Raw genomic sequence first — 24752 nt, 5'->3', positions numbered from 1 at the left:
TTTGTTATCGATATTTTTTAAGCAAACAAAACTAGCTTTATTGCTATGTTATTCTTTAGGCAACAAGTAATCATTTTGGGTTTGCCTTCTTCGGTTAGCGGTTTGGAATCTGCTATAAAAAGGTGTACATATTTACTTTGTTTATATGTATATATATGTGGTACATACATCCACATACAATATGACATAGCATCCAGTACCCACTGTAACGGTGATTACAGCTTTTGACAGTGTTGAAGTTAAATGCCTTTGCAAAGTAGAACTCAACCTGTCGTTAACTGTTGCTTTCTGAAGCTCAGCGTGATTGAGACTCAGAAAGAAATGCTAGTAAGCATATAACAGCCCTATGTGCGTGAATGTTGCATGTAATGCCTATGTGTGAGATGTATTTGCCTTGAAACTGTGACAATATTAGCAATCTGCTATTATTGCTTTAGCTAAGGGTTTGCTTCAATTTTTTTCTTCATTTTTGCTTTCGTGCCATACTTATTTGAAAAGAAAGTGTATGACCAACGCAAGTTGCCAATTCCTCAATATCAAAAGTGAGTGCACTGAGCAACTGGTGTCCACCAAACGCGTTTAACCGAAAGCTCTGCTATCAGACTCTTCTATCAGAACCTAAACAACCCTTAGCCCTTATTGATAGTCAAGCAAGGAACTCTGCCCACTCGAAAAAGTGACCAAATCATTAGCTAGCATTTTTTCTCCCAACGGCAAGCCATCCATGCCACACAACATTAAGCTAATAGCGATCGATTCGCCAACTTATTGCAATTCAGTGGGGCAACACCCGTTGCGTACACGCAGAAGTAAAGCAAATGCGAATATTCGAAAACCCAAAATGAGCACGGAAGGTTTTTTACCTGTCAAACAGTGGCAATGCGATCGCTAAGTGGTAAAGAGCTACGCCGGGCATATTATGTAGTGCAATTAACTTAGAATAAGATGATATTAGTTGAAGACAAGGGCTACGTTTTTAATATAAAAAATAAATTTCCAAATATTTTGTATTTGTGCGAATTTTTGGTAAAAGTTCTTTCAACAAAGGTAGCAGGTAAATTGAAACACATAACCGAGATATTTCTCAGCATCCACCATCAGCATGGATTTCCTGGACGAGTGGTTCTTGTCACAAGGTAAAGGAAACCCCCGCCAACAACTAGATTCGTGCCAAAACAACAACAACAAAAAAAACGAAGCGCAGTTACAATGTTATATTTTGACCTATTTCGATTGGCGTGCGGTAGTGAGTGCTTGTGTGTGGCAATAAGCAGTGTAAACGGCTGGCTGTTAAGTGGCGTTATCGTTTTCAGTTAATATTGAAAGCGCAATCTGAAGCTGCTTAGCTGTCATTTACCCATTAGTTAACGGATTACAGAAATCTTGTGGATGTCCCTCGAAGCACGAGTTAACAATCTGTGCTTGCCGAGAAGTTGCAAGGATTTTCAGCGCAAAATTTCGCAATACTTCTGTGAAAAACGCTCATAAAACTTGCGTAATTTTAATTTACTTCAATTGTTTTTCGCATTTACTTTCTTGATTCTCGCGCGCATATTGATTGTGCAGTTGTAGTATGACGTGCTGTGTTTGCATTTCTCTTTCAGCTTTTTAATTTATTTTTCATTACTCAACCAAGTTCGTTCTTTCATTCGACGTGTTGACATTGCGCGAAAAATTCCCTTTGAAATCATTTAATTTAGTCTCGGGCACTTTTTTATTAATTACGCGCTCTTGACATTTCATAAAGTTTCACATTTTCCAAGAATACGGAAAAATATTCAAGTGCTGCAACTTTGCACATCTGCTTAAGCCGATAAAAATGCTGATGCTGTTTATACACAGCGGGTCGTGTAAAAGTTTGTTAGCATTGCTTTGAATAGATTATGTGATTGCCTCTAAGGGACTTTGAAGTAAATACATAGCTCATCAAATAAACATTTGCACAGAAAGTGAAGAAGCCTAGCGCAGATATCCCAAAATGGATGGCTTTTATGTGAGCATACGCAAGCGTTATATATCACAAATGGATATCGATTGTCCCTATCACATAGAAATCCAGTGTAAGTAATGCAGAGTGAATGGAGTGTGATGCTGCCACCTTTTATAATATTTACAAAATGAAACGTCTTGTGCCACATTGCCCATACTTAGTTCAATAAACATTTATAATTAAAACGAAGAAGTATTAATAATTATTGCAGGAATGAAAAGGTTTATTAAAAGCTTACAGTATCGTACTATGAAGTGCAAGAGCGAGTAAGCTTTTAAGCGATACGCTTTCCACTTAAACCAGTTTTCGTTTTACTATTTGGAAAGTTTTGCAGTAAACCATGGAGAACCTTAGCTTTATTTAGATTAAGTTAGATGGCTGATTCGCCAAGTTGACAGAGGGATCACATTCAGACCGCTATATACAGTCGTTTATTAAGACAAATAAAAAAATCCAGTAGTTGGGTATTAACTCTCGACATTTTTTATTTTGTATTTTATTTTTTATAAATTATTCTTTATTTCTATAGCCGCAATTTATTTCTGAGCACAAGATCATGTTTCAAATTATTCATCTCCACAGCGTCTCTTTAAGAAATTCTAAAACACATTCACTTTGACAAGTAAGATCACGTGATATCTCCTGGCATGTTTGTGTATATATTATATTATGGTATCCAACCTATGTACTATGTTATTGATTACAAGTGGCGGTGTAGCATCTGTAAGTAAAAAATTTACCCTGGTCACCTACAATTTTCCTCCCAGTGAGTTTGGTATAAATTTCCAAGCCGGCGTTATTAGTATTATATTATATATTGAGTATATTGGGACAAGAACAACATTTGAACACCCACTTTTAACATTCATTGGGTGAGTCCAAAAGAGTTTTTTTTTCACAAATAGAAAGCAAACTCAAATTGCAATAAGCTAATTTTGAAATTATCTCAATATCAGCAAATGTACACTGAACGATTGAGCAGATTGGAATAAGTTTCTGAATATTACGATACACTCACTCATTCGTACACGCTTTTGACAAATTTAGGCGCATAACAGATTCGAAAATCCACAATTTTCAGTTCAACGGAAGCGTTGGCTAGCTGTCTAACGGAAAAATAGTGATCGTGCTTAATTTTTAGGTTGCAGTAAAAAAAATTGTTCTCAGTTTCAAAACAGAAAATTTACAAAATTTTTGGTGGAGTGCACATTATTCGGAAAATTTCGAAATTTCAAAAAAAAAAAGATTGAAACTAAACTTCTAGATGCATATAAAAATAAAAAATGCAAAATTATAATTATATTTTCAAGTCGTTTTACAAATTTCGTCCCTTCTTAGCGCAGCAGCTCAAAGTGAAAAATATATATATGTATGTATGTACATACAAGTGGAAGCGTTGAGATATTTTTGATGGAATACGTTGTAGAAATTCACACGAAACGTTTAAATATAGCGATGATAGCGCTGGCTGAGGCAAAATCATTGGTCATTTAGTATAATTGAATAATGCAATAAGAACAGCGCTGCAGATATTGCAAGTTTACGTATTATTTCTAAATGCAACTTTGCAAAGCGATTCAAATTAATGAGCCATCAATTTTGCATATATTTCAAGCGAGTAGTGAAATCGGAGGGACGAGCGGAGCGAATGACGAACAACAACGCAGAAAAGCAAATCGTAAAAATCTAAGAAATTAATCAGATAGACACAAGGGAAAGTGGCGGCATAGAGCAGCAACGAATTCAATTTTCGAACACTTAGTGCCGTTTCAGACAGGGATGCAAAAGAGTCTGACGTTTTTCAAATTTTCTTTTGGTGTCGCTCTGGGCATTCACACGGTCAAAAAGAGTCCAGCAACTCGAGTCTAGTTTTTCTGCATTCCTTTTCACAAAATGTTCGTAAATATTTGTGCGGTTCGACTGCGCAACACCGCGCAACACTGCGTGCTGCGTATTTCATTTGTATGTTGAGATGATGGTCACACATTTTGCTTGCAATGAATTACCATGAATATGGTAGAACAATATGCATAGTACAAGTACCTACCCGCTAAATAGTTTCAAAAAAACACTAAAGACGGGAATTCCCTAATCCACAAGAATGTATTGAATATCCGCAACTAATATTTTCAAGGCCAAATTTATAATAGCAATTTCCTAATCTTTAAGTATTAAAAACTCATAATTTCTTTACTCCATAATCTATATCTTAATTTTCTCCTTATTTACAATTTGTCATAATATTTCTATTATTCTATGCATACGTATTTGCATATTACATACAAAAATAGATAACAGAACTCAAATTTGCGATCGAATTCATTTGAAACCGAGCGCTCTTGCAACCATTCAAAGAATTTGAAAGTGAAAAGGAATGCTGAAAAGGGTAGCAGCGAGCTGTTACGAACAAGAACACAAAGCGTGCCACCCGAACACGAGTGGCACGGTCCCTTCGTCTTTCCTCGTCATCCCCTCACCCACAATAAACTGGTATGAGACTCTTTTGCGTCCCAATGTGAAACGGCACTTAGAGAAAGCCAACAAAGCGAAATAAACAATTCGCTTTCGCAGCATTTTCACAATCTAGCCTGTTTTTTTTTTGTTTTTTTTTTGCTTTTGGTTTTCATCAGCAACGCCCCCACATGGTCTTATTTTTATACAAATTCAAGAAATAACAACAATAACGGAATATAATTAAAAGCTGCTTGGTCCATCTCTTTGTGGCTACATTCTTATAAATTTACAAATAATATGTAAATACATTTGAGGATACAAATACAAACTTATGTTTATACATGCATATGTATAGTATGTTTAAATATATGAAATGTGTGTATGTGTGTTTATCAGAAGAGAAGAAAGTGCAAAAGCAAGCGATTGAGATCAACAAAAAGCAAGAATATTTTCACAAAAGCGCAAAATCATATTCGTGAGGCAAAAGGCGAAAGCGAATTGAGAGAGAAACGTAAATGGAAACAGAAATAGAAGTTCCTTAAAATTCAGCAATTGAAGAAATGCGTGAAAATGTGTGGAAAATATTGGAAAACTGGCAAAGCAGATACAACAACCACAATTAGCATGGCCGTGTACAACAACAACAACTGAATATTTGGCCTTTGCTAAAAGGCCCACAGGCAGGGCAACGAGTGGCGCGCGATGATGGCCACTGCTGAAGTGCAAAGTAAACCTTTTCAACGTTTTGAAGCTTCTGCTGACTTTTCTCTACAGTTTTGGCGGAAAATGTTGGCCATTTAATCAAATTATAAATATTTATATGTATATTCAAATGTACGCGCATATATATGTACATCGCATATCATGTACATTTTCAGATTTCAATTATTTTTTCGTGTATGCTATTTTTTGTTGTATATGCTTATATGTTTGTATATATGTAAATATATTTACAGTTAATTGTATTGCCAGAATGTGTTTGCTTGGAGAGATATTTGCCAACTGTAAGGAAATTCAAACATCCTTGTCAACCGAAATGAATTGCTCGGACTGAAGGCCAAAGAATAATAACATAAACAGCTCACGGCATAATGGCAACAACATTCATCCATCTGTAATTTATTTTTTTTCACTTTAGTTTATTTTTTTTTTTTATGATTATATTAAAAGTGACGATGACTTTCGACTGAGCGCTCAATAATATTGGTCAGATTGCGCCCAACCTTTCGAATGGGCGATTATTCCGTTTCATTAGCGTTACATTATTGAAAATCGCTTTCTGCAGCCGTTACTCATTGTTTAAAACTGCTGAATCCACACGAAAATGACGTCGCCTCTTCACAAATATTGTATGCGAGCAAAACAAATGTAGCAACGTCTAAGGTTCACATATAAATGCCACAGCAGCCGCATTGCCGCCATAGCCCCTCACCTCACATGCTAGCATTGTTAGCCTATTTTTAAAGATGAAAATCACCACCGCCAATAGCAGCGGTGGCCGCGCTTTCCACACTCTGAATTATGTACTACAAGTTGCGCCGTATTCCTGCTAGCCTATATATTTTTGCGCTGCTTGGCAAATGTATTTTTGAAGTCCAACGAAATACAATTGTGGATGGATACACACAAGAACGAGCTATTTTCTGAAACAAGTGAAAATTCTCAAACAGCTGTTGCGTTTCGACGGGGCGAGTTCGCGTAAAATTGGTCGTTTTAAAATAATTGTGCACAAATCGAGATATTAACGAATCATCGAATAATTACGAAAATTCTAATATAATAAAAATTATTATTAATCGGACTGTGTGGAATAATTTACTTAAAATTTAATAATTTGCTTTGATTTGTTTGTATAGTTTGTAGAGGTTATAGTGATTGAAGCGACACACAACGCGACTAACTATTACGATATTAGTGAGAGACTTAACGGCAGTTTCGTCATTAGTATTGCCGTAATTGTTTGATAGTGATGTTTTAGAGGCCTTACTCTATTTTTATCACTTTGAAAATCTCATAAGTTGGAAAACACGTGAATCAGTTGAACGCCCGACACAATGCCATTCGTTGCGCCGAAGAGCGCTACCAGCAGTACTACTGGCCGCACCACTTTTCGGCCGCCATGGGTGAAGGAGGATTCGACTGCCAATGCTAAGCCCTCGGTTCCGTGGGCAAAGAAGACAGCTGCCACAACAGGCGATAAAGATAAGGAAAAGGAGAAGGAGAAGGAGAAGGAAAATGGTGAAAAGACGACCTCTACGTTGGCGGCCAAGAAGACTACGACACCAGTAAAAAAAGTAAATGAAACAACAGCGGCTGGCAAAAAGACTGTCGAACCCGTAAAGAAAGCGACAGTGGAGCCGTTGAAAAAGAACGCAGAGCCAACGAAGAAAGTTATTGAGCCAGTTAAACGTGTAGTAGAACCGACTAAGAAAGTAGTTGCACCCGTTAAGAAGGCGCCAGAGCCGCTCGTTGCCAAGAAACCAACAACCACTACGGCAACGAAAACAGCTGCTGCAGCAGTTAAGAAGAAGGAACCAACGCCATCGTCATCGGAAGAAGAGGAGACTGAAGAAGAGGAAGAAGAAGAGACTGAGGAAGAAGAGAGTGAGGAAGAAGAGGAGGAAAGCGAGGAGGATGCGAATGACAAAGATGTGGAAGACCTTGAAGGACTGTCCGATTTAGAATTTTCCGAAAACGAGTTTACACAACCATCCCTACGGTTAGGCGTGAAACTAAAGAAGACACCACAAGTTCAAAAAAAGGAAAATGAAAGTGAGTTAACAAGACGCTTCTCAATTGAAAAACCAAAATTGCGACCAGTCATGGTCAAGCGCGACAAGTCAATGAAAAAAATTGAAGGTGATAGCGACGATGATGAAGACGAAAATGAAGAAGAACGTGAACGTCAGTTACGTTTTAAATTAGAGAAACCGAAATTAAGACATGTCAAACGCGAAGAAAAGCCCTTGCCAAGTAAGAGTACCGAGGATATTATGAAAATAAGACCTGTTTTGAAAAAGGTATCCAAAATCGACGAAATACTCAAAGAGCCCAAAGAAGAGCCCAAACCCGAATTCAAAACTAAACAGTTGCGTAAAGCACCTTCAATCAAACGTGAGCCCAGCATGAAAAACGGTGAGTGTTTGTGCAGACAGTGGGATGTGAAATGGAAAGTGAAAACGAAATAAATACATAGTGTTAAAGCAAAAAAAAACAGAATTAAGTTAATACTAAATAAACCAACAAGCTAACCAATGGAAGTCAGCTTTAGTTTGCAAACGAGACACAATATGGCTTTATTAAAATTTACTAAGTGATGCATTTTAGCTGAAAAAGCGCATAGAAATGAAGTGAAGGCTTGCCTCAAGTGGCTCCTCTAACCCGGCTGTAATATATCAAACGCTTCATTAACCCTTAGCAAATTCGCAAATGCGTGAGTTTTGTAAGTACAAGTTTTTCAAATCGAACAGGAAGTATGTTGTATAACGTCTTGTCGCCGCTTTGACGTCGTTTTGTGCCATGTGATGTATTAAAATATGTATATTTTTGACCAACATTCGCCTAATTTCGCATTCACCTCATTCCAAAAAGCTTTAGAAACAAAAAAGAATGCTAGAATTTGTAAATCATACGAGAAATCTACAAAAGAGGTCACATCTACATTTACAACTCACGCATCGCATTTCTTCAAGCACTTAATGTGATTGTACCCATGTTCATGTACAAACAACTATAAGCAGACACATTTATAAGGCTCTTCAGTAATTTACAGTGTTTTAATGCTGTTAATACACGTAAATCACTTGCAAAGCCACACATTCGAATTTCTCACAAACAGCTTACCACCCACACTTGTGCGTCTTTCAAGAAAATGTCTGCCATTCCATTTGTATTCTAGACAAGTTAGCGTACTTTAAAAACATTTTGTAACTGTGTAGGTAGGTGTGTGTGTGGGTGTGCGGCTGGTGATGCATGTAAAGTTTTAAAATATATATAGTCAAAGAAATATCCTGTCTAGTAAAATGAAATCCATTATATTCATCACATGGCTTTGGTATCTGTATGTGGCGTTGTATAAGTGTGATTCGCTTAAAAAAACTTCTCAGACAGTTTTGTGATTGCTTGACTCTGTATTGTTTGTTTGTAAAAGATGGACACCAGCAAAGAGAAAATACGCTATACTTTACAGTTTTTCTTCCATAAAGGCGAAAACGCAAGTGCTGATAGTTTAACGTCGATTTTCTTACCCGTTAGCAGCTGCGGGAGCTTGGTTAGACAGTTTTTAATCATTCACCTTTTATTCCGAAACTCGCATCAGGTGATTACTACCTGTTTCTAGGTTTGTAAAAAAATTCGCCTAAAGAAGTTTGCGGAAATCGACATCCCAGTTTATTGGCAATAGCGCCAAAGTGACATTATGAATTTCTCTTCGAAACAAATCAGCGAACAAAACGGTGCATATTTGACCTAAATCTAAGTATGATTGCTCCATCCTCGAGTATGCCAAGAACTTTCGGCGGTAGCATAAATTGGATGAAAAAACTCGCCCGCTCAATCGTCGCGACTTAAAGCTTGAGTATGCACAGTTACATATTTATGACTAATTATAAAAATCAATCAGTTGTAAATTTATGAACTTTGTTTTGTAGCGCTTGTCTACCTTGCATACGTAGTATACAAAAAAAAAATACTCATATACATATTTCATTTATTAAAACAACCGCCAGAAATATTAAATAATTGTTGAATCAGCAGCAGCGAGCCGCAACAAAATGTGGTTGCATTGATTTAATTGTGGTTCTCGGGATGCTGCAACGCTTTCGGCCAGCCACAGACTCCACTGCAACTGCACATATATATATATTTAGTATATGTACATGTAAATTGCGAACACAGTAGTCACCGGCTTCCTGCATCACCTCTGTCCATGGTTAAGGTTGGACGAAAATGCTATCAAAAATAATTTTGCTAATGAGTTTTGCGGCTTGCGGCCGTTTCCCACTTTGTCGACTTTTCCGCATATAGTAAGTGCCGTTAGCAAGCGCTTTCTCTCTACGAGTGCACATCAGGTTGTGAATTTTATTGTAAATTCAGTTTCATTTTGTCATCAGTAGCATAATCATAATAATTCACTCGGTGAGTGCTATTGACTATATTTTACATCCGGCTGAGTGTAATGTAACGGTAACCAGTGGGAAGGGAAGTATATATACTTGTAGTTATTGAATACAACTCTGCACCTTAGGCTAAAAATGTGAGTAGAAAACCAATATTTTGTTGCAATTCTCCATAAATATGTACCGCCAAAAGACAATAATAATAACTATTTGTTGTTGGTTTTCTGTGCGAAGCACTTTAGTTGATTATAAAATTGCACAAGTACAACTCATTTCAATAGAATGCCGCTTACATATAATATGTAAATATGTGTGACTATATTTGCATTTGTAAGAAATCTTTGCATGTGACCACAAGTCGGAAAGTTATGGGTTCGGCTTCTTTCAGCGGCACATTTCTAAAGCTGAGACAATGTTTTTTCTTGTCGTGAAAATGTTTCGCATAGAATTTATGGCAAATAGATTTTAAATTTGTAGAGCTACCACATTGAAATCTATTGAATTTGCTTCACGGTTTTCTCAAGGCGCACACCACAAATAGTTGGAGAAGCGCGGCCAAGCTACTAGCAAAATACGCATAGGTATATCTTACTTGTATACACATAAAAGTGATAACAAGTACAGCGATATCGACATGGAGTGCTCCGAACGCTTCGAATGACATCCATCACTTACTTCACCAAATATTTATGCTACGATTAAATTAAAATAAATAAAGTCGTATGCTCGTAAGTTATAGTATGTGCGTACTACTACTTAAAAAACTACTTTTTATTATATTTATCTACTGCTTATGTATTGCCTTCACTGCATTCAGCGCCTTCATGGAATTACTTTTAATGGCATGAATGGACTCATGGCGCATTCTCCGAAACGGATTTTCCGTTCGAAAACAAAAAAGGCACAGGCAGTCACAGCCGAGCTATGACTCTCATTTCAGGTTTGGCCAAAAAGTCAGCCCAACAGTCGTGGTGGAAAATTAATGAATTTTTTGCGCATAAATACTGTCAGTTACGACGAATTGCTTTACGTAGTCCTCAAAACAGCCCAGTAGTACTCCTCATTGACCGTTTGACGCCTGTGGAACGAATTCATAGTGAATGACAGCACAATAATCAAGAAAAACAATGAGCATCACATAATTTTTGGTCGACTTTGACATGGTTCTTCGCTTTTGGGGCAACGTTATCAAGCATCTCCTTTGCGAACTCTACTCGATGTCGTTTTTGCACAAGATTTAGGTTTTTTTGTACGAGTCTAACATCGACATACCCAAAACATTAACCAAAAGTTGGGTCGATCTATAAGTGATGTTGAGACCTTTTGCTATCTCTCTGATGTCCACACAACGATTTTCAAACACTGTTTCGTTAACTTTTTCGTTATTATAGTCATAAACATATGTAGGTAGGTGGGCGATGCGCACCAGGGAAGTTTCCAATGACTTCACGACCTTCACTGAATATTTCGTGCCACTCAAATGCGTGTGTTCATGATAAAGTAGGCTCCCTAAAATACTTCCAAAACATTTTTAATGATTCATTCCTTAAACGTGTTTCCATTAGAAAGTAAAAATTCCAAGCAAACTCGTTGTTCAAAACCTTTCGCGTCGTAAACAAACAGCTGCCAAAACACACTAATTGATATGTGGAGATTAAACTTCACACCATAATAAATAAAAATTATCGATGCGTTCGGAGCAGTCCGACTCAAATAAGATCAGATGGTACAACTAAAAAATTCAAGTTTAGCTTTTGGCAAGACGACACAACGTAAAAAAATTAAATCAAATTTCAAGCTGTTAGGCACATAGATTTAAATAATGACGCTTTCATTCAAGACCTCACAAGGTCAGGTTGCCCTGAACCAATCTGCCGACAAACGTAGAACCAACCTTCGTGAAAATAAAATGTCGCTTTTTACTACTTCAATAAAATGACAATGCCTTCACAAAAGTATTGTACATATATGAGCGTATTATTGAGAAGGATCGTTGGGTGGGTGGCACATCGAGGAATTTCTTTAATTTTTCAACTTTGTCATTGAATTTTACGTGAGCAGATTTTTTTTGTTTTTTTATAAACTGATAGATATATGACAAGTCCACCAGCTGCGCACAAAAGGTGGGTGTAAGAGAAACAAGCTCATATATGGTACACATGCATACAGGCGCATTTATTTAGCAGCATTTGAGCGAAATTTCGCGTAAAAAGTATCTGCGACGAACACACATACATATTTCTTTTGTGTTCTTTTACGACAAAAATGTATAAACAAAAACTGAAGCTATCCTCGCTATGGGTGTGGCGACAGCGACAGTAGCTACGGTTTTATTATATTTTTCTGCAGCATTCACACACCCACACACACACTTAGCTACCTACCACACACTCGTATTAGGAATTTTGGCAAAAGTGCAAAGCGTCGGAATATTTTTCGTAAATATTATCATTTTGTTTACCATATAACCACATGCGAGAATGTAAAATTCGTTCCATTGCTTTTGTTGTTGTTGTACACATACCTATGTATATGCGAGTGTGTAAGTGTGTGTACAAATGCATGTGTTACCAACATAAAAATAAATTCTGCGTCTAATAAGCTCAGATGATTTTGCGTTGTTTTCAGTGAAAAATCCGAAAAGCCAAGTGGAAATATCCGAAAATAAACATGAATGAAAATTAAATGTATGTGTTTATAATGATTACACTTATCGTTTGACCAGTAGATGACCTGCAGCAGATATAAAGCGAAGCGCTTCAAGGCCGTGCCAGACTTTTCGAATTTCCATTTTAAGGTTTACATAATTTAGCCAAACCGCATTTCTCCTCTCTGTCCGTGTCTTATCTGCAAACAGTGACAACAGTTAATTCACGCAATCTGTACAACACAAACGGCGGTTGCGTTCGAATAATTGATTTTTGACCGGTCAGTAGAGCTCCTGACTGAGCTAGCAATTTAGTCACTGGTTAACTGCATAATTCTTTATCGATCTAAGTCACACTTGGAGTCATTCTAGTTTTATTTTTTTCAAATATATATTCTTATCTGAGATAACATTAATTTGACCCCACTACAAATGTTAGACCTCCGTTTCTTTGACGGCGTTTGCTGTTACCGAAGCAAAGAGAGCACTAGCGCAACGTTGTTTGAAAAGCATCATGATTTCTTGTAGATTACTTACTTTTCCGTTATTGAAAAAGAGAACGTATATTGCCCCAAAACATACCGCAAAGTTGTTCACCGACAACACATGACGGCTGAAAATTCCAAAATGAAAGCTTGTAATAATAAAAAACCACACAAATATATTTATTAAATGACTTGGCGAAGCAGTCTTGGGGTTGCCCGAAACCGCTGACGGTATGCCACTGCTAATGGTGGCCACGAACGTCAACACTGAGCGCACAACACACGCATTGGATGCGAATGGAGACAACGACAGTAATGAAATGTAATGTTATAATGTTTATTGTTATGAGACGTTTTAAATGGCGTCCTACTAGCAGCTAACCAAGACTGAGAATGCACATAGCTACTAGCGTTAGAAAGCGTAAGAAAAATGGCAAAAGGAACAAAAGCCTTTTTTTTTAAACGAAAAAAATGCGCATAGTACAGAACTTGACAAGTCCTTACACAAACACAACAGCAACAACTAAACTTCTAGGTTGCTGCTGAAATGAAAAGTTCTCTAAAAGCTGGCGTAACTCAAGTGGGCTTAGTGAGAGAGCAAGTTGAAAATCTTTTTCTACAGAAGGAGTGGTGCTGTGGAGTATTAGGATTTGCTGTTGGTCGGATCTGTTTAAGTGCCTCATTTATATACAAAAGACGCCCGGAGATATTTTTAAAAATATTACAAACAAAATAAAAATAATAGTTTCATCCGTTGGGATAAAAAATGCAATTGTGAAGACACACACACACATACACGCATAAAACAAAATCCACCCGCGTGCATGAGCGTAAACAATATTAGCAAAGTAAAGCTTTCGTTAAAGGCGAACTATGTTAGGGGCAAAGTAGTGGTCGAATGATATGCAAAGTGACGATTAATTCAAATTCTTCTGCCCCAAAAAGGACAATCCATGAATTTGTCAGGGCAATCAACTATGCGTTTGTCAGTGTTTGTAGGTTTCCATTTGAATAGCTGTGCTTTATTTATAAAACTATTTGTGTGGAATCGCTCAGAGGAAAATATCATCATTGATCATGCAAATGTTTGGATTTTAAAAGCGCTTACAAGTGCAAACCAATGGAAATTTAATAGCATTTTGTTCTGTAAGTTCTGTAAGTAGAGATGACGCCTTGGAGCCAAATGAATACAAACACATGGCGACAAATGTCCAAACGACTTCTTTTGTGCAAAATTCAAATAAAGTAGCACACAAGCGTTTTCTGTTAGTGCGTGTAGATATTTGCATGCATGTGTGTGTGTGTGTGAAAAAATTCACGGAAACATGTCATCTGTATGAAGCGCAACATTCTGTCGCTTCCATTCATGCTACCAATAAAAGCCAACTTTTTACAGTGAGGTTAAGGGGTTATATCCATTTGTGAATTTCAAAAATTTATTATTTTTGCTTATTTATCGAATATATATAATGTGTTCCGATTTAAAGTTCATATGGCAAATAGTTGCAGAGATATGCGTGTCAAACTTAACGCATTATACTCGAAACGATAATTTCAGATTTTCAGACTAGAACGATTGACTTGAAATTTTTACACAATCTTCATAAATATACTTGACAGGTATTGATCGAAGAAATAAGATTTCTGATAATAATTTCGAAATTTCTTAAAGCCACTTTCAAGTCTAAATGCGAAGCCGCCATTTAGTCAAAAACCAAAATTTTGACTAGTATTTCGATAATTATTAGACCAGTGCAAACGCCTTTGAAAATGATAAAAACAAAAAATAAATAAAAAAACATAGATTGAAACCAATCAGAAACGACAGAACGGGCGAACTTAGTTCGGGAAAACGATGGGCAGGTGCGTGGCTGAATTTTTAAGGGTTACGAGTGGTTTATCTCGATGTACGGCAACAAATACATGCTCTACAGAAAAAGGTTATAAGGCAATGTTGTAGGTAATGAAAGGATTTATAACTTTCGTATCGTGACTTTTTTCACACAAACTCAATATTTATGTGAAAAACTCATATAACCAACTTTTAGCGTTTTTTTTTATCTTTCCAAGAAATTTGGTGCTCACTGATCTTGTCCTAAACACACTGTATTTTTTCTATTAAAAATATTTATTTTTTTCCCTTATATTGAATAAGATAAAAAAAACACCTAATTTTCAAACAAAAAAAAAAGGTCAAAATATTAAATTTTTTTATAAAGTCAGTCTTAAAGCCTAAGTTCTTGAAAGTCTCTACTATCAGATGGTATGTAACATATATACTGCACTACGGTAAATTTTCTCAGTACCGTAAATTTGTTTCCCCTAATGTTTGTCATTTTATCTTTCATTTCCGATAGGTTTCAATCTATCATGATTTTTTTTTTTACCATAAAATTATCTACCCTTTCCTATATGTGTTTTCATCTATAATAATAATATATTTTCTTTTATTTTGGATTTGTGACAATTTTAAGCAGAAAGATCTTTCTCACCGCTAGACACCTTTTTTTGAGGTCCTACTTCAGATCGGCACCGTAGTCAAGGGAATCCAATTTTTTTTATCTCTACTCACATTAGTGTCGGTAGTGACTACGGTAGATTTGTGGAGAGCGACAAATTATGGAGCCTGCGAATTTTAGACCGATTCCGAATGAATTTTGTCAACATATTATATGTCACCGATTATTGTTCAAGGCAATGCAAAATCTCCGAATAAATTGTGTTATTTCTAAAAAATATTACAGCTTCGATGAAACAGAAGTTAACTTTTTTCGTTTGTGTGCTTTGTAAATTCTGCCCAAAAGCTCTGTTTCATAATAATTCTATCGCTGTAAATTTTTTATTTCATAATTCAAATATTGAGCACCGCAAATGCAAAATAGTCTGCGTCTAAAATGTTACACTGTGCCTCACTGATACATATCAATACAAGTATATGTATATGCCTTCGAGTATCTGCTTACATATGTAAATATGTGCAGGCATATATATACCATATAAGCAGATATGCTTTTTCATTTTCTTTCATGCTCCTGCTTTCTTTTCATTAATTCAAAGTGAATACTCGAAACGCTTTAAGGCCAATGATGTCGCTCATATCGAACAATAGATGTTCAATTCAATACGAGTACATACATACATAATTATTGGCATGTATACAGTATGTGTTTAAAAAAGATAAAATCAGTGCACAATTAAAATTAAGAATAAGTATTTTTACGCCAATTAGCCGAACGTTCCAGCGAATAAAATGCAAATAATCGAATGGCATAATATGTGCCATCCGATTTGCACTTCAAACGGTGATAGGTGAAACAATTTCGCAGTTAAATCAAACGATTTTCGTGTGTTTTCCAAAAATTCTGCGCTGTGCTTTAATTTACTGCACGATAAATTGTCTTACAATTATTACAATATATACTGGCTACACTTAGTATGTCTGCAAGCGTGCGATATGTGATAGAGCTTACACCGCTGCGGTCGCACTTTAATTAAAAGCCATTTGTCGCGTTGAGCCAACCACTAGCGGATTTTGAGCACAACAAAGAACTAATTATTAATACAATTATATTATATAATACATCCACCGAGTAATATCCATTCAGCGCATGTGAAGCATGTTGTTAATTTAAATTAAGCTACCAAGGCGTAAGCAGTATTTCACTTAAGTCGCTTTCAAGCTCACAATGTGAAGCGCTTATATTAGAATGCATCACAATTTAGTTATAATTTTATTAATGCACACTGAAATATTTATGTAATTTAACATTTCGTTAATTTTATTTGTTTGCGCCATTTTCGTTTTTGTACATTTTACGACGCTACTTGCAAGCGTTAGCGAAACTTTCCAGCTTGCCCTTGCTTCCTCACTTACATCCGACTCTTTATGCACTTATGCTAACGATCGTCATCAAAGGACTCACTATTACATAGCAGCATACTTGCACACCAGCTCAAGTAGCTCAGCAACAGCTTGACTTCAACACTTGTTCACTTCCTCTCGGTTTCAGCTACAGCAACTTTTTTGCATTTCTGACAGTTTGCGGTGATTTTGTATGAATAAAAAATATAAATTCGGTTGTTGCACGGTGGCGGTGAACTGAATTTCATTACTTAAAAGTCTATTATTAGCAGTGTACTCTGCTGTCGTTCTCTTCGGTACTTGTGTACGATAACAGTTAGACTTACCTAGTAGCACCGAGAAATTGGAAATGTAACATTTTGCGCTATTTGTAATTTGCATTTGGAAACTTAACTTTGATTACTTTCTGTACGTCGCCACCAGCTTGTCTGGTTGCAGTATTGTGAAAACTATATTCATCATTAAGCACAATAAATTTTACGAAAATTAATTAAATTTCTAAATGTTTATGTCCGAAAAAGTGTTACTTTATTATGGGATTGCTGGCAAAAACGAAGTTTTCGAAGCAAATACTACGAAAGTTAAATAGCTGCTTGTTGAAGAAGCTGTATAAAACAAAATTAAACTGTGAGACTGCGAGATCATTCGGGCTTAATGTAGAACGCAAGCGATCCATTCAACTGATTGTTCTCTGTTAGATTCATATTGCCGCAATCGTAAGAATTCTTACTGAACACTGTCCTATGCGGTAAGGCTCTCGGACGCTAACTGTCAATGTTGTATTGAGAATGGTGGAAACATTCAGACACTTTCTTTTCCATTGTCTAGCTTTTACATAACTGTGGTGGAAACATCTCGGCAGTCGTATCTTCGGCGAATTTAAACCTTTTTTTACTTGGAAACTATCTCATTAATATCGCAATCTAAATGACGAAGTCGTGTATATTAGCACTAAGAACCAGACTGCATACTTAGTTTAAAAAAATAAAATCAAAATGTAAATATCCTCTATTGAAAAGACACTTCTCATTTGGTATCACAATACTTGTATTTACACACCATATTAGTGACACTATGGTGTGGTGAAATCAACATTGGTAGGACAAAAGAAAATGTGTATGTGTTGTGCGCCGCAAGGGAGAGGAGAGGGGCTTTAAGGTACCCTCTTCCCCTCTACGCTATGACATTGTTTTAATAAAAACGAAAAGAACACAAATAAAAATGAACAACGAAAAAAAGCAAAGACAAGCCCTCTTGTGCCAGGCGCAAAATCTGATTAAGAATTGTACAAAAAGCACGAAATGTAAGCACCAGCGAGCACCTCACTATGAAAAAACTTCCGACAAAATAAACAAAGAAAAGTTCCCCACTTTGTTGGTTTTTGCTGAAATTAACGAAACTCGAAATAAAAATTCAAAGGCAATACCACATAATAATGCGAATAGCACAACCTGCAGCAGATAACAAGGTCGTCGGTCGCCTATGACGTACTTTAGTAGTGTAAGTGTATGATCAAAGCGACAGTCGCCTGAGTGATGCTTATTGCAATAGCCGGGTGACGCAGGCGTTGTTTTCGCTACAGGCGGCAATGCAAAAACAAAAGTGTTATTGTAAAGTTAAACACAACTGTGCCTAATGCCGTAACGGAGCCGAGCAGCAGGAGCACAGGAAGACGCGCATCACCAGCGCAAGGACGATTCAGTTTTCAGCGTAAAGAATACACGAAATACAATAATAACAATATAATTATGGAAATCACGGAAAGCGTTGAAAACAAAATAATCTGCCTTTGTTTGATGGCTTTTTGAACAAAGCTAATTAGCGGCCTTTTAGGCGCATTTCTTGTTTGAACGCATCGACAGGAATTAAATATATTTGTATTATTCTGGGCCACCATCCCTGGCATTTTCAAGAAACATCGGAAAGAAAACATGTTTTTGGAAAAATGTGTATACATGTCTGTACGTAGAAAATAGAATTGCCACGTAGGTTGAGTTAAAACATTTTATTAGGCTAAAACAGTAAGTGACAAGCACTCCGTGTAGCATGACATTTATAATGAAAAGATCACTTAAGCGCTTAAGAGTGGAGTATATGAGAATGTTTGGAACTACTATATGACACGAAGTCACCGAAAAGATATCATAAAAATGTTTTTTTTAAATGGTACAGTGTTTAGAACAAGAAGGGTTGCAAAATTAAATTATTGTAATTTCAAGGCGCACATCTTGTGTGTTTACCTACATATTTTAAGCATCCAAAAGGAGTAAAATTTTTTAATAAATACGGCACTTAAAAAGAGGTCCTCCACTGCTGCAGTGCGTACGGCCTTCTCCGTTGATCAAACCTAAAAAAAATCTCCACTAGAAGATACTAGATGACCTACGGTCGAAAAAAAAACAAAATGGCGAGGTTTTTTTTTTTAATTAGGTTTACTCAAAATTTTAGTCGTTTTTGGACTGGCAAAATTCGATTTTAAATCAGTTAAAAAAGGAACATGCAGCAAAATAGTAGTGATAGTGATCGGATCATTTGTGTCCGAGCAATCACTCAAGCCACTTTGAAAATGTAATTTTGAGAAAAATGTAGTTATGAGAAAATCGCATTCCAAGATTAACTGATGGAGCTGATTGAACTAAGCTGCTACACTTTAGAAGGCTGTAACTCAAAAACTATTTGAGCTATGGATTTAAAATTTAAGTATGTTATTTTTAAAGTTATAGCCTATTGAAATATGAAACAAAAACAATGAAACAGGTAGTATATAAGAAATATAATATTATAAGGAAGAGAAAAGAAATGGATTGAATAAAATATGTCGCATTACTATTTTATGCTTTACCAAGAACTGTACTCAATAATTTACTATTGTATTAATAAAAACTTTCGCCAACTAGAAGTGGCCAACCAAACCAAATTGACTCGCTTTGCCTAACTTTTGCTACACTAATTAACTTTTAAGCACAATCTACTGAATGAGGTGCCCGCATCTTTTAACAAACGCCAAGTGACGCCGTTTCAAAAGCAAAATATGCAAATATTTCAAGCCACAATATACAATTACTACTCAAGCCACGACTAGCCAGACGTCGGCTATCCTTAGCTGCTTTCCTTAGAGTAATACCACTGCTTGCTGTCTGTTGAGTTAACTCACAAGCGTTGCACTTGCACAAATGGAGAAGAAATATGGTTGCAATAAGAGAGTATAGGTTGAAATGAATGTAGTTAGGAAAGTGCACCTTAGCTTACGCCATCCTAGAATCACTGCAACACAACCACGCAATCGTAACCTCATTAAATATTTCACTTTCTTACCATTGCAATTTACTTTCGACTTATGCCTCTCAATGAATTAAAAATCTTCTTAATTTTCTCTCACCAACGGTGTTTCTTCCGTGCTGTATTCGTGTTCGTCACCTACCGGTTGGATCAACTATTACTTAATTATGCAGTTCCCGCACCACCACCGCTGCCTTCCCTGGTGCCCAAAGCACCTCCACCACCGCCGCCACCATTGGGCGCTCCTGGCGAGAAACGGAATATAAGTGAAACACAAAAGGCCGCCTTAGAAAAGCTTAAGTAAGTTGAAATAAATTTGCTGGCGGCATTACTTATTTACATAACTTATGACTTAATTGTGAATCGCATAAATTTTTTTTTTTCTGTATTTTCTGTATGCGCTGTTTAGGACGCGACCGCGCAGGCGTCCAGACTGGTCAGAAATGATGAAGGAGGTGGAGTCTGGAAGGAAATTGCGCCATGTGGAATGCAATGACAGGTGAGTTGAAATATGTTAATGATATTAACGAATGATGAGGCTTATAGATGAAACAGAAATTTCTTGAGGGAAAATTTATTTTTACACCCGGAACAGTTTGCCACGAAGTTTGTAACACCACAAAGTAAACGTCAGAGATCCTTTAAAATATGTATTGTATATAAATGATTAGGAGCTGAACTGGGTTAACCAGGCCTATTCTATTTATATTATATATACGTGAACTAGTAACTTAGTTTTTGAGATATCGCTCTGAAATTTTCCACTCTTCATTTTTTCCGTCAGAAGAAACTGCTCATTTGTCGCCGATATCGGAGTATTATTGCATATAGCTGTCATAGAAACTGAATCAAAATCAAGTTATTATATGGACATTTTTGATATCTTCACGAAATATCGCATGGGTTATTGTTGTTGTTATATAGTTATCGAAGTCATCTAACGATAGGCGCAGGAAAAGTTCCGCAAGGGCACTCTAGATTTTCGATGCAACTGGAGGTCTTCGTCTGCAATGGGTGGTGATTTGAATCCAAATGCGTCACTTACTGCGAGGGTCTCGGTGAAGGCGTTGATGGCTTCACTGTGAATGGCGGTCAGTGCATGCCTGAAGTTTGGTCGGCTGTTCGATGCCGTCGACGTATGCAAGTAAAGAAATCTTGATCTTTGGAGGCTCCTTAACAAAGATCGACAGGAGAAACCAAGAAGTATCCTATAATCGTTCGGAGTGCAGTATTCTGACATCTATGAAGCTAATTCGTTCGCGTTTCACATGTACGTTGTCAAGAACGTTTCTTTGTCCTTTCTCCAGGAGCTAGTGACTAGAGGGTTTTGTTGTTGCTCTGTATTTTGCGAATAATCGCAATCGTATGAGGAGTGAAGGAGCATAGAATGTCTAGTTTAATGCCAAAAATCTTAGGGTTGTTGGCAGTCGGAATTTTTAAGCCATCGACTGTGATATTAGTATGTACTCTTTCATCCAGTTAGAGAACATGGTCCCTGTGGATTTAGTGAGGAGAGTTTCATGCCACTTGCACACGGATGAAGCGAGAAAGATCGGTGAAATAGCTGTTTGCTTTCGAGCACATGTCAACCATTCCATTGTCTGACGTCAATATCGTACGATCATCTGCGTACGAGGTGGTGAAAATTCCTTTTGATGGTTTAGTGAGTTTCAAGATATAGAAATCAGTGGCGGGGAGAGAACATCACACTGTGAACGCACTGTTTCATTCTTCTTAACTTAGAATATGTATTATTGTCTAAGTCAACGGTATAATCTTCGTACAAATTATTCAAATCGGACCACTATAGCATAGATGTAGCTGCCATACAAGCTGAACGATCAAAATCAAGTAATTGTATGGAAACTTTTTTATATGTAAAGGATATTCTAGCTACGGTGTAAACGAAGTTAACGTTTTTGCTTGTATTAATTTTTATTTATATTCTGCTATTGTTCAAGTGTAAATTTATATATTTTATTATTTATAGATCTCAGCCGATTCTTACATGCAAGTCGATGACGAAAGTGGATAATAAGTTTATATACGAAACTGAAAAAGATAATTCACACAATAAATTGCTTAAACAAATTCAGGGTGGCATTAAACTAAAGCCCACACAAACGAACGATCGTAGTAAACCTTTCATTGGCGGCTTGCGGAAGTTCCGTAAGCAGATGACTATAGAGGAACAAATTCAGAAGTCTCAATCAAAGATTAACCTGTTAGCGGAGGTAAATTCAGCATTCACCTACCCTACTTTGATATCTTATATACAGACTTGCATCTTATAGGCTGCTACCGCTGCTGTTGGTGCCGCTGTCAGTGCTTCTGGCACCAGCGATCCAGCCGTGATCACAAATAGCATTGTGGCCGCACTCTCGATAGATGATCCTAGCGGTGATGAACTCGACGACATTGACAAAATACGTGATGACCTACAGAGTACGAAGCAAATGTTGGCGCTCGAACTGCGCAATCGCGAGGCACAGGATCGTGAAAATAAGAAATTAATTGCGCAAATAGCTACACTAGAAGCCGAATTGGAGCGCGAAAAATCACGCGAAAAGAATCTGGAATATGGTTCTCGTATTATTGTGGCGACCATGGATCCAACACCGGCCAGTGAGGAAGCATACTTGAATTCACTCAAGCAAGAAGCGGATGATGCTCGCAGAACAGCTAAGGATTTAGAGAAAAAATATCTAGATACAGGAGAGTTACTTGATCAAGCTAAGAGTGAGATTGATGAACAAAAACGAACGATACAGATGCTGGAGCGCAAATTAGCGCAGGCTTTGCAGGTGAGTTGCATAAAAGAGTGGTTTTATAAGCTTAATAAACAAAAATATTAGAAATATGACTTTTGATAAATAATTTCGATTTAATACGCATAATTGAATTCTAACAACTTGCAAGCTTTTTATTTTCATTCGCTATTAACATAACCCCATTAAAAATCGCAAAAGGATGAACAAACAACCATGCCATGCCCCATATGCGCTAAAAGACAACAAGCTAAATATTTTTATTCATACGATGACCCTGATGATGTGAAATCATGCTTTGGCTTTGATAATTTTGCTAATGGCTATACTAACATGGTAATGACGCCGTGACACTAGAAATAAGTACTAAAGCATTTTCAAATTAATAGGGAGGTGGCTCCTTGAATGGATCCCGACGTCCAAGTGACGTGCATGGTGGTCGCGATAGCTCTCCTGAGCTAGACTTAGATATGAGCGAGAGTGATCCAGATGAACCTGAGGAAAAGAAATTAGAACGGCGCGATCGTCGCCTGGCAAAGGAAGTGAAAGTGCTTCGAAGTAAACTAACAAAGGTAAAGGTTAAACGTGAAGCAGCTAAAAAGGAAAAATTAGCACTGAAGCAAGCTATGAAGAAAAATCATGCCATACTCAAGTAAGCAGAATAATTTAAACAAACAATATGTATGAGCAAATACTTACCGTTTTTAAATACTTTAGAGAGGAGAATAAAAAGTTCAAAAAACTAGAGAAGGAAGTTCAAAAAATGGCTGCTTCGATGAAAGAGGAAGAGGAAGACGAGGAAGGCGATGAAGAAAAGGTAGTATACGTTAAATAAATATTCACTTGTAATTTTATTGACAATATGTGCATTTGCAAATTCAGGAGGAAGAAGAAGAAGATGAAGAAGATGTAGAAGAGTCGGAAGAGGAAGAAGAGTCCGAAGAATCAGAATCAGAAGAGAGTGAAGCCGAAACTGAAAGCGAGTCCGAAGGCGAGGTAACCTATCACTAATATTTGACAATTGAAGAATTTAATGTGCACTATTTTGCATTAGGATGCTAGCAATGCCGATAAGAAAAGTAATCTGGAACCTCGACTAAAGAAACACGAAAGCCGTCTGCTAGCGATGAAGAAATGCAATGTGCTATTACAGGCCAATGTGGACAATTTACAGGATGAAATTACACAAATACGTGCAAAGGCAGCGAATTTACAAGCCGAATTAGATGCAGTATTGGCCGATTTGGGCTTCTAAACTATCTCAGCAATTCATTTGGATTGACAAGTGAAGATACGCGTACAAGGAATGCTAGATGCAATATTCGTCGTCCTTTATTATTGTATCGCGGTATTTATAGCCTTTATTGCGAGTAACTAGAACATTTTATAATAAAACTTACCTTATGAAATAAATGTGAATGCTTTGCACGTTTAAAAAAGTGATTTTTTATTGGACCGTAGGTATAATTAAGTCAGGGTCAGTATACGTGCTTTTTCCATCACCTTTCTGTCTATTATTAATAAAATTCAAACTATTTGTTATTGTATGTATGGTTAAAATCACAATTTAATGATTGCAGATGATAGTATTTCAACACTTTTAACCGCAAAAATATTCCATAATTTGTGTAATATATTTTGTTTATGATACTTATTGTGATAACTTTTGTTTTGAACTTAAAATTGAAATGATTCGTAATCAGTGCTATTCAAACTATTAATGTTGCCATAGCAAACAGCTGAAAGCAAACGAAAACAGAGTTGCTTAGACGCGGTTCTATTAGAAAACTGTTTTTACTGAACTGAATGAAGACGAAGACGCATTTTATATTATTTATCTAAATTTTACTTACTACGAGCTATGCATTGTTTTTCGATAGTAATATTGTTATCTCCATACTCTAAAATGGTTATACCATAAAATATTTGAACAAATGATATTTACATATATATTTTATATTTGCGAGTGGCAACGCATAGCACAATTAAACCATGTCAGTGTCTAATATTCGGAAAATACCAAATATCAAAACAATTATGAATAAATTATTGTTTCATTTAGAACTACATATTATTGATTCTCTGTTTTAAATAATCATAAAGCGTTGCAATCCTCTAACACATATTCAAAAGCTTTTCAGTATTTATTT

At 36.6% G+C, this 24752-nt stretch overlaps 2 protein-coding genes across 10 annotated transcripts in view; one reads left to right on the top strand and one right to left on the bottom strand.

Annotated features, from left to right (window-relative positions):
* Positions 1–24268, bottom strand: part of LOC106618116 (trichoplein keratin filament-binding protein) — a 76512-nt gene extending 52244 nt beyond the window's left edge. For all 3 annotated transcript variants that reach the window (XM_036377350.2, XM_014235699.3, XM_014235700.3), the window contains exon 1: positions 24003–24268. The gene's annotated coding sequence lies outside the window, so the exon portion shown is untranslated. The remainder of the gene's footprint in view (positions 1–24002) is intronic.
* Positions 879–24041, top strand: sals (sarcomere length short). Of its 7 annotated transcripts, none has more exons than XM_036377342.2 (11): positions 3031–3131; positions 6301–7216; positions 20008–20134; positions 20244–20333; positions 21825–22068; positions 22129–22638; positions 22804–22938; positions 22992–23254; positions 23320–23419; positions 23485–23598; positions 23657–24041. In XM_036377342.2, exons 2-11 carry the CDS (start codon positions 6499–6501, stop codon positions 23855–23857), a joined length of 2502 nt encoding a protein of 833 aa, XP_036233235.1. In that variant the 5' UTR covers positions 3031–3131; positions 6301–6498; the 3' UTR covers positions 23858–24041. The 7 variants fall into 7 exon arrangements, with proteins under 7 accessions (XP_036233236.1, XP_036233237.1, XP_069968278.1 ...); XM_014235696.3 differs by having other exon boundaries at positions 6301–7579; XM_036377343.2 differs by lacking the exons at positions 3031–3131; positions 6301–7216 and adding an exon at positions 879–1054.
* Positions 24269–24752: the final 484 nt, after the last annotated feature.

This window comes from Bactrocera oleae, chromosome 2 (assembly GCF_042242935.1).
Source record: "Bactrocera oleae isolate idBacOlea1 chromosome 2, idBacOlea1, whole genome shotgun sequence".
NCBI classification, from domain to species: Eukaryota; Metazoa; Arthropoda; class Insecta; order Diptera; family Tephritidae; genus Bactrocera; species Bactrocera oleae.
Note: the sequence above shows the minus strand (reverse complement) of the source record. Positions and strands in the feature narration are given on the sequence as shown.